Source organism: Onychostruthus taczanowskii, unplaced genomic scaffold (genome assembly GCF_017590055.1).
Source record: "Onychostruthus taczanowskii isolate IOZ18803 unplaced genomic scaffold, ASM1759005v1 scaffold115, whole genome shotgun sequence".
NCBI lineage: Eukaryota > Metazoa > Chordata > Aves > Passeriformes > Passeridae > Onychostruthus > Onychostruthus taczanowskii.
In genome coordinates, this window is record NW_024498183.1 from 1,139,871 (window position 1) to 1,155,313 (window position 15,443).

Here is a 15,443-nt window from a genome sequence, read left to right on the forward strand (position 1 = left end):
AAACATATATGCACTGTGTATTACCTTTGTCTTGTATTCTTTGAAGATATTATATACAAAGAGATTTTTTCCTAAATGCACAACAGTTCAGTTAGCTCTGTCACTCCCTTCCTTCCTTCCTTCCTTCCTTCCTTCCTTCCTTCCTTCCTTCTATTGCCTCCAGCTTTTGCTGTAAGTCAAACCAACTATTTCTGGTCATTTTGATAGCAATATTTTAATAAGTGACTAAAATCTCTGAATCATTCTGAGAAGAAAAAACCTGCTGTTCCAGTTCCTACATATAAACAAAACAAAATAACTCATGGAGGACTATATAATGTGGTTATACCACTCTGGGAGAAATACAAACTTCAGGCACAAGCTGGTGAGAGTTTAGTTTTAGAACAGAGAATCAGCTACCAAATACATGGTCATTTTAGTGTCTGTGTCCTACTTACAGATGTACATGGAAAGAAAAACTGGAGACAGATCTACCCCTTTCAGCCAAAGGTAAGAATTTAAAGGAGTATAGTATCTGACATTTTAACAAATAAAACCAGCAATGTGATGGGTATTTGTGATTTCTCTGAATGCTTTCAGTTACATTACAACTAGTTATTGAGTAATACATCCTGTGAACACAACAGTGCAACTTGCCAGTGTACAAAATAGCATGGACAGAAGCCAATTATAAGAATAATGATAGCAGAAGTCAAATACAAGCTGAGAAAATCTTACCTCAAGTTAATGAACTGGCATATAGATGAGTTAAAAACAAAGCACAAAAAATCCATATTGAAATCCCTGGCAGAGTTTCAGCTCTACTGTAATGCTCTAATCATGAAAACTATAGTACATCAACTTTAAGTGCTCAGGAGAACAGTCAAATCTCTGTCTTGCAGTGGAGAAACGGGGGCTGTTCCCTGTTTTCCAGTACCCTGTTAGGGTCTTGCTTTTACTGGGTCAATCAGCAACCAGGTATGGTATGGCTCAAAGATCCTAACCCAGCAGGCAAGTTCTAACCTTTGTAGACCATGAATGGCCTATCAGCACAGATTCTAAAGCTGTGGCATGACTTCAGCAGCTGAAATCTGCTTTTGGCTCTTATTTAATTACCCAAAGTTTTCCTTTGCTTCTGTGGCTTGACTACTGTAATAATGTAATTCAATTGAAGCATTTGAGTGAAACTTTACATTTTAGCATTCTCCATAAAGATCAATGCTAAGAAATCTCTATCAATATCTCAAGCCTCTGAAGACTTAACCCCAGCAGCAATCAAGAGGTTTGACTGGGAGTCACATCCTCAGAAACTGCAGAACAATGCTTAATATGCTCTGGCAGGCAGAATCCCATTGCTATCACAAAACCAGGAGCTTGAAAAGCAGATGATTCAGAGGTATTGGCTTAAGAATCCTTTAATTCCATGTTATTTTCATGTAGTGTTGCTAGGTTCTGGGTGTTGTTTTCATTTGAATAGTCATTGTAATGACTTGAAGTAGGTTTTAAATCTTGCAGGAATTTCCTCTAAAAATGAGCAACATTTTACAGGGCAGGCTCCTCAAAAGAACTTGAAATGGAAACTGAGAATAGTAATCTCACTAGACTACAAGCAGAGCCAAAGAAGATTTCTAGGCATTTTTGCAATGTATTATTCTCTCAAAAGAATATAAAGTGGAGGTATGTTTTTTCAAGTACATGGTAGAACGTTTAGCCCATTTAAAATGCAGCTAACTGATCTTCTTAGAACAAATATTTAAATGTTTTAACGATGGAAATGAGAAATGCAGACCAAATGCTGAATCCATTGTAATTCCTAATTAAAATCTGTCAAATTTTGTGCATTTCAAGTTTCGAGAGTGTTTTTTTAAAGTTACAGTTCTGAATTCAATACCCTGTGCTCAGGGTAGTGAATTGCTAAATTAAACTGTCTATTGACATTTTTTAAGGAAAAAATGGAAGATAAATTGATTTTCTTGGATGCTGGTATTCTGTAAGAATGAACATCCCCAAAGAGATTTCAAATGGAGCCTGTTGTCTTACTAATTTGCACACCATGCTACTTTTTTCCTTGATTAAAACCTTAGTAAGGAACTGCTCAAACCTTGGGAGTTGCTAGGCATAAGTGAAGGCCAGCATGTGCCAAATATGCCACAGCACGGAGTCTTTACTTGTCATCCCGCCTACTGTGTGTAAGCAATTGGCAAGCCTCTCCTCCCCCTACCTCCCAGGACTTTTGTTATTGAATTGCTACATAGTGTATCTTAGCCTAATTGAACTCATTACTTAAGGGACCACTCTGTCTACACAAGTATTCAGGAAATATTATTCCTGAATAACCGTGAATAACATTATTATGCTGGAATAAGAGTGGGCTAGATAAGATGCCTAGATAAAATAATGAATAAACAGGTGCTAAAAGATGCTCTGGCAGCTTCACTGAATCAGAAACCTACAAGGAGCGAATAGCTTTTAGCACATTAGAGCTGGTGGAAGAAGCCTGGCTTCCCAGGAGCATGAGATGTGACCTATGAAATCACACACCATGAGTCAAATCCCTCATGGCAAGAGAGAAAGATGCTGAACAGAGTGGTTTCATAGAGGCCATTCCAGTTACTTCAAAAGTGCAGCTACATAAAAGCAGGATAGAAGATGACTCCACCTAAAAGCACTTTTTGTTTCTCAGGGAAGAAATGTTTGTCCTCATAGGCTTTAATGATCTCCTTGAGCTGACCAGGACAGGGCAGGAAGCCAGGAATTGCCCTTCCAGACAGCAACATATTCACAGGAAGCATTGACACAGGCTGACAGATACACTCCCATTCATTATCCAAGAGGGATTTGGGGGGCAAGGGCCAATCTCAATATTCCCTTTGGATGTAACTGTCCTCTTCCAAGAGAGTGGAAGAGTTTTAAATTATATGGATGCAGCTTCTGCTGGGACAGGTGGCCTCTAGAACAGGAACAGAACTGAGACATACTGAAGTATAGATATACTTTGTACCATGCTTGTTCCAGCGTGTACTGTGATTTATACCAAAAAAAGTGCACTGAAAAATTTATGGTTTAAGAAAAGAGACAAGTGTCTTTCTCTGATGAAAAAGGGATGACACAGTCACTACAGCCTTTTGATTTTGCCCATACCAGTGTGAATCAGGAGTGATTCTGTAGAAATTAGAATATCTGTACCCAGAAAAAATATGAGTCCTTTTACAGCTTCACTTATCAGGATGTGCTAAGGGTCATTTTCATTCCTCTTTTAGAGCCCTATGGTAAGCTTTAGAAGTAATAACATATTCCATTGTTTTCTAAGACTGTGGAGTAAGCTGAAAATCTACTTATGACGTTCATATATACTAACATGGACTAGAGGATATTTCTGGTTTCAGGAACTCCTCAGTCTTAACAACTGAACTTGAAAAAGTGTTTCCTAAGTCTAACAAGAAACCGAACCAGGGACATGCTGCTTGGCTTCCCTCAGATGCTCTTGACTTCAGGTAAATCAATACTTGTAAAAAAATAAAGCTCATGATTGTTAATTGCATAGAGGTATGGTTCTGTTTCCTTACGATGTATATTTTTAAAAGCTAGTATCTTAAATTCTTGTGTTTTCTATTGTGTTTCATTCTGGTACTGTGCCTGCTTTTGTGCTTAACACTACTATTTCTATGATCTCTATGTTGGTTGTTAGTCATGCTGTCTGTGGTCTCTTTTCCTTCAATTTAGCAGTAGAGATATACAGTTAAAGTTACTTAAAAAGATACTTGTGAAGAAAAGGCTATTTATTGAACTTATCTGAGCTTTACTTCCATCTCAGCATTATATGTGAGTTGTTCCATTGAAATAATCAAAATTTGATTACTCCTTGTTACAATTTTCTTTTTGCATAGAAAACATTAGCCACTAAATGACTGGGTTTTGATACAGGTTTTTGGGAAAAGTAATATACTGCTATTTTTAAAAAGTATGTAAAATCAAGTCAGCCTGAAAGAGTTTCCAGACATAAAGAAACTAAGAGTGGAACTAGTTGTGTGTATAACAGGCCCAAGAGCTGAAGTTGATAAACTTGAGTGTTCAACATGTGGGTGTGCAGTAATCCCAGCTGGACACACATTTAAAAATTCTTCAAAGTTTCAGAGTGCTGAATATTGCTTCATTATGCAGGGTCTTCTACTCATAGTCCCAGCAAAAGCAATTAATTGTAATTAGGTGGAGATATGAGTGGGGACAATATGGCCTGGCCCCAAAATCAAAAAAGAAATTAATCTTAACATAATACAAGGACAGATATGTGTACTGGGCAAATATAACCCTACCTTAAAAGACAATATGGGAAGAACATGGTTATGTACAGAAACACAGTGAAACCAAAGAAAGGAACATAGCAGCACTACTTTGCTGAAAAGAATCAGAAGACACATTACCACAGAGGAAACACTGGCAAACTACTTCATAGAGATAGTAGGGCTTGGAGAAGAGTGATTATGTAGGCTGCAGAGACTACCAGACTCATTTACCTTCTTTGAGACTGGAATTGCAGCTATTGTAATAACTTACATGATAACACATTGAAAAAAATCAATTTAATGACTAATACTGGTTGGCACATGTCATTGCATAACTTAGAGCAAACTGTGGAGAACTGGGCTACCCAGTGTAAGGGAAAGTACTGCAGAGTGGCCCAGACTGTTGCCAAATATTGGAATAGATATCACATTCAATGACACAAGATACATGAAAAACTCTGAAAATTTAACTGAATTTTATTTAAGAAAATTTCAAAAGTGCACAGGGAAATTGATTCTATTACCCATTATCCATGCATTAGCTAATGTCTTAGTATAAAGCCTTTTGGTTTTAATAAGCCTGTTTGGAATGGGATAGTGGCACTAAAACCTAGGTGAAGGACTAAATTCTGACTGTGAGGATATCTAGAAGATTATGTTGGGAAGAGTCATTTAATAGAAAATGGGCAGAAAAAAGGCAGGTCCAAATTCTTCCTGCGAAACTCCTACCTGAAAATGTATATTCACCTTTTTAAGGTATCTTTTCATAACTGCTCTTACAATAATTGTTTAAAAAAGGAAAACCCAAACCAATACTCCTATATCAAGCACATTATTGAGAGTACAAATTGTCTGAAACCTCGTGATCACCACATCCTTTTATGTGCCCATTTTATTCGCGACACAGAACAGGTAATGACGTACAACTTCCAGCAGAGGTGTTCACTTACTCCACCAGCAGCCTATCTTAAATATGATACTTAGTGTATCTATAGGTCCCATATGAAGTGTGCATTGTAGCAGAACAAGTGCAAAGTGTTCAACAAAATTGGCTGAGCCAGGAGTGCTAATCAACATACAAGGAAGACAACAACCTACGGTGTGTTTGCTGGTGCCCAGCATGGAATGGGCTGATGGAGAGATATCAGTAATAAGCAGAAGGAAAAGAAAGAGTCATTCTTTAGACTAGATTCACCCACTGTTGCTCATATGTTTACTCCATGATGTGCCTGGGTGAAATCAGTGAGACTAACATCACTGATGACAATTCAATCAAAACTAAACCAAAAAACTTTCCTTAAAATCAAATAAAAAGCCAAGACTATCAATAGAAATAAATGAGCCAATATATTTAGCACATGACCAGATGCTAAAGAGGCTGCTTAACACAGTCTTGTAAATCTGTAAAAACACATTAACTATAGTTTGCCAGTCTGGGAAACAAATTACTTTCTGTTCAACATCCAAATGATAGCAAGCATTACCTTTGGAATTATTTATTCATTTTAACATACTTATATACAGTGATCTTCTTCTGATGTAGTAGTTTATTTCAACATAATCTAAGCAGACTTCAATGACTTACTGAAGGCTTTTTAATACATTTGAGACTTAGACACTTTCCTTACAAGCCTTCATAAATATGATAGCAACAATATGTCTTTTGTTGTCATGTTTTCCAGTTTTTATATCTTTACCAAGAGCCAATACCATTTAATGATGTTTAAGTTGCATCTGAAATGGGCAATTCTTGAGCAAAATATGCCACGTACAGTTTGAAATTAATCTAAGGAGCTAAAGAAATTTAAAACATACATGTTTATAGGTATATATATTATATATTGGTGTATAATAATGTATACACACACATGTATTTTAATGTTTGTCTTTAATAGCAAAAAAGTACAGTAGAATTCCACTGATGGCAAGATCTGATTGTAGAGTATCCATAGAAAATTGGTGCACTTTTTCTGAAAATCAATATAAGCTCAAAACAAAATCTGATACCAGATAATTCTCTGCCATAGCCTATAACTGATAATCAATTTAAATACCTAAATAATTGAATTAAACACTATAGTAATCAAATAGGCATTTGATAATGAAATGTCTCCATTGAAATATGTTACTGAGTAAAATTTTGTATCAGTCCCAACTAGGTGAGTGTACAACATTTAGGATAAGGCCTCTCAGTCCTGACTGGAGCTCATAGGTACTAGTGGAGTACAAATAATAAATAATAATACATGTACTGTAAAGTCTCTAAACTCAGTGAATTACCAAGCATTTTCCATCTCTGAAACACTATACAAACATAAAACTGTTCCTCACAACACCCCTGTGAGGTAGGTACAAAAGTGTTACCCCTTCTTACTGATGGGGCAACCCATCCCAATACTACAAAGTGCTAGCTGATGCTGCAAGGGGATTCCCAGAGGCCTGAGTTCCTGATTCCCAGAGGCCCCAGAAGTATGTTGTTGTTCTTAAGCAAAATATTAGTCTAATTAAGAACTTGCCCACATCCTTAAAAATGTCAGTGGCACAGCCCAAAGCTGTTGGCATATTTGTCACTTTGTCAATTGATAGAGACATTCTCCCTTTGAAAAAGTAAGGTACTATGCATTGGTCCTGTGACATGCACAAACATGTATTTCTCTTTTCATAAGTCTGCTGATACCTTTCATATCTGCAAAGGGAAGGCATTTCCCTGTGAGTGCATACCTTATGTAGCAGAGCTGTAGCAACAGTCTCCCATTCTTTTACTTATATGCATAAAAATTATGGTTTCTTTTACTCATGTATGTGAATACTCTCAATAGTTGTATGATGGCATTATATATTAAGGGGCACGGCCATACATTTTTTTTAGATTCAGCTTTCAGGACCTCCCTTAAAACTGGGATAATCCTGTGGAATGTACTAAAATATATGTATTCTCTTTTCCCTTTTTTAAAAAATAATGTCTGGAATGCCTTTGTTTAGACACACATTAAAATACTGTATAGCTAGCCATTGTTTTGAAGATGCATAAAGAAAAGCAAGACCTCTGAAGCTGGAAGCAGTCCCTCTTGCACCAGAATAAACCTGGAGTATCTCCACTAAAGGCCGTAGAGCTTTAGTGGTGTAAAAGCAGGCAGAGTGAAGTCAGGATCAGCACTTCCATGCTCCTGCCCATCTGTGGCTGCCCTCTCCCAGCAGCACTAACCAGCTTCATGCCTTCATCTGAAGGACAGAGTGTGAATGGCATGTTTGCCAGCAAATCCTGTGAGCTATGCACATCCCTGATCACATCACTGAAGACTTCATCACTCATTATGCTAGTGTTACACATAGACGTAAAAAAACAGGCAGCTCTTTTGACCTCTGCAGAATTAGAGAAAAAGGGAAAAAATAAACCACAGTATCTTCCAAATGACAGAGTACATGCAGAGAAGCAAATTAAAGGCAACACAAATACAGCAGAAATGCAGCTTTAGAAAAAACAAAGCTTTTGCCAACAGAGAAAGAAAAAAACAAGTAAAGGAACAGGTAATATATTGAGGGCTAATATATAAAAATGAAAAAAGAATTGGGTAAAAATAAAGTTATTTCAATCATCTAATTAAGTTATTTCAATAATTTAATAAATGCTCTCTAATAACTCATGGAAAAAATGGAAGTGAAAACTTTGAAAGCCTTTCTGGAACACTCCCCTTTAAAAATCATAACAAGCAATTTTTTCTGATGATATATAGAGTTCCTACATGGCTATGCTTTTAAACATCTGTAATTCAACAGACTTTGACCATTTTAATCTGTTCAGTGTATTTTATTATTTAATGTCTTCATGTGATAAAAAAAATAACCCATACGTATTTAAAAATAGATACCATTCTGCTTTCATCCTTTTTTGGGGGGAGGAGGAGGGAAAAGCAGGTAATTTTCCTCTTGTGTTTTGAACAGAACCATAGCTATCAGCTCTCCTTTGCTTTTCTGTTTGCGTATCATGTTTTCTCTCAGCGAGACTCAGGGACGTGCATGGAGGAAGAAAAGCACAAATCTATCATTGTTGTTGAGTTGCCTGAGGAAACTCATACCTTCTTTGGGTTCATCTTATAAAACACAGTATCTGCATAACAAGGCCACTGAAAAATGATTAATACAGATTTTTCTCTTTTATTTATCTTTTGTCTTTTTTAAATGCAGCAGGCATTCACCATCGGAATATAACAGTTTGGAGTTTACTCAAACATACAGCTTTTTTTGCAGGAGATACGTAACCACATGCCTAACCTTAAGAATGTAAATACTTTTATTTAAATTAATGTGAAAAAATAATTTGGTTAAAGTTAGACATGCTTTGATAATTGAGGATATTGGAAAAAAAGACAAAACAAAACCATGGGTTTAAACGTATAGGTTATGTCATTTGGAATGAATGGATGCGAGCTGTCAAATTTTTCCTTTTTGTATTTTAGAATTTGAACTGCTCCTGATAAATTTGTTCACAAATTTTATCATGCAGTGTATTGTGAATATTAGGCAGATGTTTAAACAACCTGAAAAGGAGGCTTTTTCATTAGGCAGTACAGGTTAAATGTTCAGAAAGCAGTCAATTTGAAACAGTAGTCATTCCAAAGTCTGTTTTCCCCCCTCCAAAATTTTCTTTTTGGTGTCTTTTTTAGTTCTACTACCTTGGGAATGCTCTTAAAATTTATTTTGATTGGAAAAGGTATTTTAATAATTCTATCCCTTTGCACTGTTAATATAAATTAGAAAAAAATTTGAATATATGGTGTCAACCTTACTCTGATTTTCAGATGCAGTGATTAGAAGTCATTGACACCAATCTACCACAAGTGACCTTAGTCTCATATCTTGTTCTGTTATTAGAGTAATCAAGGAACGCAATTCAGAAATAATATTACATCCTGCATTTTATTCAATTCCATATGACAAAAATAGTAACCTAGACTAAGACATCCATTTCAATCAGTAGATGTGTCAAGCCAACAAGATTTAATAATAAAAAATATTGGATCTAGGTAACAATTCCCAGATGTTTCAGGGAGGCTCCTAGCCCTACATGGTATCACAGTATAAAAATAGTGTCTCTCTTCACCATGCAGAGAGGAATGGCCTAACCCTGAATACAAAATGGGGTCAGTCTTACTGTACCATCGTCAACCATCTTATTTACAACACTTTACATATTTTTTCTCTTTTTCCTTTTTAATTTTTTCTTCTCTATTTTTCTTTATTTTTATTTTTTTCCTTTTTTTTTTTAAGTTATATACATCCTTTAGGGAATAGAGATAACACTACATGGTACCAAATACTAACAAAAAAAAAGTCACACCAAAAATTACACAGATAAATAAAAACATTCAATTGCTGAAATACAGCAACATTAAGCCACCTTAGTTTTCTTTTTCTTTAATGCTTGGAAACACCCCTAATCACCCACACACTGTGGCAAAAATTTATGCTATATTGTAGAGGTGTTACAGATATATAATTTTGCTCAGATATAGATATACATTTATATCTATATATCTCTATCTCATCACTGTAGAAAATGGAGCTGTAGAGTTCATTGTTCATTTCCAATAGAAATAAACAGCTAATAAGTCTTTGAACCTCTTTTCACTCCATTACATGATGGCAGAAATAGTCCATCCTCTTACAGTAATAGTTTCTGTTTTATAAGAAAGATTGTCCTATTTTTCAATCTCAGCTGAGAAGACCTCACTGTCTGATTCATTCTTCAGGGGCAAAAAACTCCTTGTGCTGTTACCCAGCTACCCATAATGTCCCTCAAGCAATTCTGCTGGACGGAAGTTCAGAGTGTCAACTCTACCATGCTTGTAATGCACAAAAATGAGGTAGTACACAAAACATTTACTGTTCAAGTTTTGATTAAGCCCCAGTCTCCTCAGCATTCCCCGCTTAACTTATGAGTGGAACCATTCCCTTTGTTTACTCAGAGTAATTCCAACAATGCAATCAACATAAAATTATTTTTGATTAATCAGAATACATTGTGCTTTGGAGCAATCTGAAAAGATAATCAGACAGTTGGAAATAAACACAGAGCATTTGTGTGTTGCTACTGCTCACGCTGCCCAGAAGTTCTTCTTTTGTTCCCACTATTATTAGGCAGTCAGCATCTTTCTTATGGTTGTGTGTGAAAGAGACAGAATAGATTACAGGAAAATTAAACCTACATAATGTTCTCCTTCCTCTATCCTAGACTTGTATTAATATCACACTCCTAAGATAAATGTATCAGAATTCTGTCAGGGGTGGTCACGCTTTTAAGTGGGTGTTGTAAAAAAGTTAAATGAATCATTTCCATTTAAGAAATGGCAGTCCCCATATTTCCTAAAGATCTGACAGTTCTCTGCAATTTTCTGCTTAGTTGATAGAGATGTCTCATTGTTTGAGCTTAAAACAAAACAAGAAACTGCAACAGGGTCCTCTTCCTTATTCCTTAAGTCAAAGTACTATTTATAAAATAGTTGACATCTTTGTTCAGTTTCAAATTATAGACAAACCTCCCTAATACAAAATACTAAAAGTGCAATAGTATAAATTAAGAGTTTGCAACCACATTATACAAACATTACCTTTTTATTGTACAGCTTTGATAACACGGAGTATTTACTCACAACTGTTTATAATGTTGTGAATAATTTATGGTGCTAAGGTTTGTCTGTAACTTGTTTTCCAATCACTGAGCTAAAATCCACACTACATTTTTTTTTTCATTTAATAGAACAACTGTCCACATAGCAGCTACAAATATTTAAATAAAAAAAGGTTTGTTACTGACAGGTACTTGCACATGAAAAGCATGCTATCTTTCCCAATAAAACTTCACAATTTTGCCTGCATTGAAATAAACCACTTATTCATAGTAAAACAAAACTTGCTTAAAAAAAAAAAAAAAGGAAAAAGAAATAAGAAAAATCACATAGCCAGATGTATTTTGCAGTACAAAAGCTTCATTTAAGTTTGGGGCTAGTGTATTGTCTGCTACCCGCATAATCTTAACATTATAAATACTACAGACAAGGATACTGTAATAATACACAGCATTGGGGTACTAAATCACTTATTTAAGATTAAGATTCCTAAAAACATAGTCCAAGTTGCTAACTAATTTGAACAAAACCAGTAAATAAGTGTGACAGAATGCCATAATGAAGCCCCCCTTTCTCAGGTGACAGTAAGTTTTGTAAGAAGCAAAGTGAATGTAGACTAGCCTCTTTCTGTTTCTAATGAAGTTGTCCCATGACTGGTTGGTTTGTTTGTTTGTTTCTGTTAAATTAAAAGGTTTCAAAGTTCTCCGTAACAGTCAAACTCACTGTTGAAAGAAGTACCATGCAGATCTTGCAAGACAACTTTTCAGCAGCCACAAAGTTATGTATTTCTGCTATGGGTAAAATTTTAAAGGGAACCTATGCATTTAGGTCAGGAAACTAATGCTTAGCTTCAAAAGCTGTACATGGAACAGGACAAGTGTTGTGTCGAGTAGAGGTCCAACAGTTATTCAGAAATGAATGCTTTTAATTTATGCCAATCTCTTTATTATCCTCAATAAATCTGGTGAATGGACGACTGGCTCCCGTCTCAGAACTTGCTTTGTCCAGACTGACAATGGGAGGGCTGCTGCCTGTGCGAGCTTTGTCCATGCCACCGGTAAGGTTACTTAGAGGCGGAATGGCGCCTCCGCCTAGACTTACTGGGAGCTGAGGAATGCCTCCGTTCTGTATGACAGAAATCTCATTGTTCTTCATAGCAAGTCCATTAGTGATAGCTGCAGCATATTGGTTCCAAAAATTTGGGTCAACATTCATGGCCCGAGCTGCCAAATCCTTCTGGAACATCTCGGAGAACTTGAGAGCATCGCCACCGAGCAAAGCCATAGGGTTTTCCACAGAGAGGCGTCGGCCACGGCGTGCAGGGGCGTTATTCCACATGTGAGTCCCCATGTGAACCTGCAGAGTGAACAGGGACGAGAAGCACCCCCAAGTTAGCACATTCTGGTGAGGTGTCTAGCCTGAAATGCTGTTACTTAGAGTAGTGCTTGCTTTTTAAAAAAAATGCCTTTTAATTCACATTGAAAAAAACCCCAATTCCAGTAAGGACACAATTCTAAGTTCCAAAGTTCCAGTCAGCCCACACAAAGAAAACCCAGATCCATGGTAGTTTTTCAATGTGCATTTGCCTCTTCTCAGTGAAAACAAACAGCGCTGCAAGACTAAAGGGTACATACTCTCTTGGGTTAGACAATTTCACATTCAAACTGGAAGTCCTCACATGCTGAAGATTACCAAGGGCATTACTCATGTTAGGAGATGGGTGGTTTTCCCCTTTTCCTTTTTTTATCCTGTCTGTTTTCATGTGTTTATCTCATCTCATCTCATCTCAGAAGCACCATCTAATTTGCTAAATTTAGTATTTTTAAAAAGGACATTTAAAATGTCTTCCCCAGGCTGAGTCTTGATGGTTAACCAAACGGCAGGAATAGGAGCGATCAGTCATGTAGTAACCCATTGTAAATCTTTGAGAAACAGATTTCTGCTCTGCAACGACTGCAAAGTGGAATAGAAAATAGAAACTGGGGAGGCACCCAAGGAGCTGAGCAAGTCATATGTTTCTGGTATATAGCAAGGTTATTTTGCATTGACGGTCCACAAGAACTCTCAGAACATGCCCACGCTGACTGGGTGTGCCATCACATCAGTCAGAAATACAACATGCCTGCATGTACACCTGGAACCAGTTTTAAAGTTTGCATCATTGCACAGCCACTTTCCAGTTCTTATCTTCCACACAGTGGAAGCATAACGACCACCACCATACAGCAAGCATTTCCTTGAAGCTCCCTTCTCACCTGTCTTTGGGACAAACACTTAGCACTAAAACTTGCTGAATTCAAGAGCAGTGCTCTTTAACCTCCCCCTCCCCAAGCCTTTACAGTTTTATGTGACCTCTTACCTTAAGATTCCCCTTTGTGGTAAAAGCTCTACCACAGATTGTGCAACCAAACGGTTTTTCACCGGTATGGGTGCGCTCGTGTATCTGCAGTGCACTTGCTGAGGAGAAGGTCTTCCCGCACGACTGACAGTTGTGCTGCTTGGGAGTCCGGCGAGGGGGGGGTGCCAGCATAGGGGTGATCCCCGGACTCATCACTGTCTGTGGTGCAGCAGGAACCTGGATTCCAGCTGGAAGCGAGGGAACCTCACCCAAAGAGATCGGCTTGCTGTGACCATTCACTTCCATTTTGATCATGGTAGGTGCTGTACTGGTGACCAGGCTAGGAGTACTTTGGCTGGGACCTAGAGTAAAGTTGGGTTCAAATAACTGAGAAGGCAGCTCTTTTAATTTGTGCGTCAGTAAGTGCTGTTTTAAATTACCCATAGTGGAACACCCACGACTGCAGACTGTACAAACAAATGGACGTTCTTTAGTATGGCTGCGGTAGTGAATTTCCAATGCACTCTTACAAGCAAAAGGCTTGCCACAGATATTACAAACAGTACTTTTAAACTTACCACGTTCTCTGTTCAGGAACAGCAGACTAAAAGGGGCCTCCTCTTTGATGATCGGTCTTCCCGGGTTGGTGGATGTCAGGTCTAATGCGCCTCCATTTTCAGTTGTGGGTGGCGGACTGTCTGGTTTTTCTGTCTTTAATTGTATTTCTTGTGGCTCTTCCTGGTTACTGAGACCAGGGGACTTTGATCTGAAACTTTCACTATTGCTATTCACAGGAGACAAAGCTTGCATCGAGGAAGAAGACTCTGACATTGCAGGGCTGCCTGCACTCTGGCTTTCAAGATCACCAACGGCTGATGAGGAGTCATTGCTCAAATGGTCACTTTCCCCTGATCCATTTTCTATGGATTTTAAACTGGTCAGCTGCTGACAGTTCATGACAGAATCAATCATTTTCATTTGATTCTCCAAAGCAGCAATACTGGAGATCACAGAAGGTGGTGAAGAAGGACATGACCCAGAGTAAGAGATAAGGGGTTTGGATGAATCACTTGCCGTGTCCTTTAGTTCTGGGTCCTCTTCCATAGAATTTTCATCAATGTCATCATCAAAGTTGCTCAGTGTGTCAACATTCTTCTCATCATAGGAAAGCTCTGAGTCCATGGCATCCTGGAAGCCCTCTGGCAGCGGCGTGTTCGGAATTTGTCCACCCATATGCATACGAATGTGCTGCTGAAGAACAACCGCGTTTGTAAATTTCTTCTGACAAATGGGACACGAGTGCTGTACTCTAAGTGGTGGCTTTGCTCGATGAACTCCAAAATGTGTTTTTAGATTGCCTTTTGTAGTAAAGGCACGTCCGCAAATTTTGCATTTAAATGGTCTTTCTCCTGTATGTGTTCTGTAATGCATCTTGAGAGCACTCTGACAACTAAGCACACGGTGACAAATGACACATTGATTCGGATCTGTCATCTTCTTATCAATGTTCTCCACTAGCTGTTGTAGTTTTGAGGTTTCTGATGTTTGCATAGAGTCTAGCAGACCACCAAATGGAAACTTTGCCTTAAACTGGTCAGACACAGCTGGAAGCACAGGGTTTGGGAGGCTTGTTGCAACACTGCTGTCTGTAACCACTGTAGGAATTGAAGACGTGGCAGCTGCAGAAACTTGCCCACCTGCAGAAAGATCCCCGAGCCGTGTGCTCGTGGGAGGCAGAGTGACAGGTTCTGCCTTTGTCAGAGATGAGCCACTCTGAATGGGCTGCGGCGATTCAGCAGATGCTGGAACACCCGACTCAGAAGTGTTGAGGCTCGGGGATAGAGAAGTGCATTCACTGGAGGCAGGAGAAGGCCTCTGGGGTGACCTGCTCATAGGAGTGATACTTGGAGAGTCTCCATAACTGTTCACACCAGGTATAGTGGGGGGCAGCTGGAGCCCAATGGAAGTTGGGACGGTTGGTAAAACAGGTTTACTGTCTAACCACGTTGTGACCGGCTTTTCAGGGGGCAGTGACATCCCATATGGGATTCCAGAGCAGGTGGGCACATTATCGAGGTATTCTGGAACAGGATAAGGGTTCATCTGAATGTGAGGGTATTTCTCTTTATGCCTCTGAAAATGAACTTTCAGGTTGCCCTTTGTGGAAAAGCGGTTTCCACATATGTTACACTTAAAAGGTCTTTCACCTGTATGTGA

At 38.2% G+C, this 15,443-nt stretch overlaps 1 protein-coding gene across 1 annotated transcript in view; it reads right to left on the bottom strand.

Annotated features, from left to right (window-relative positions):
• Positions 1 to 11,812: 11,812 nt before the first annotated feature.
• SALL3 (spalt like transcription factor 3) overlaps positions 11,813 to 15,443 on the bottom strand; it is a 19,709-nt gene continuing 16,078 nt past the window's right edge. The window contains exons 2-4 of the mRNA XM_041427494.1: positions 13,805 to 15,443; positions 13,248 to 13,588; positions 11,813 to 12,244 (exon numbers count right to left, since the gene is read on the bottom strand). The exon at positions 13,805 to 15,443 is cut by the window's right edge and continues 1,298 nt beyond it. Coding sequence (XP_041283428.1) covers positions 11,813 to 12,244; positions 13,248 to 13,588; positions 13,805 to 15,443 — 2,412 coding nt within the window. The remainder of the gene's footprint in view (positions 12,245 to 13,247; positions 13,589 to 13,804) is intronic.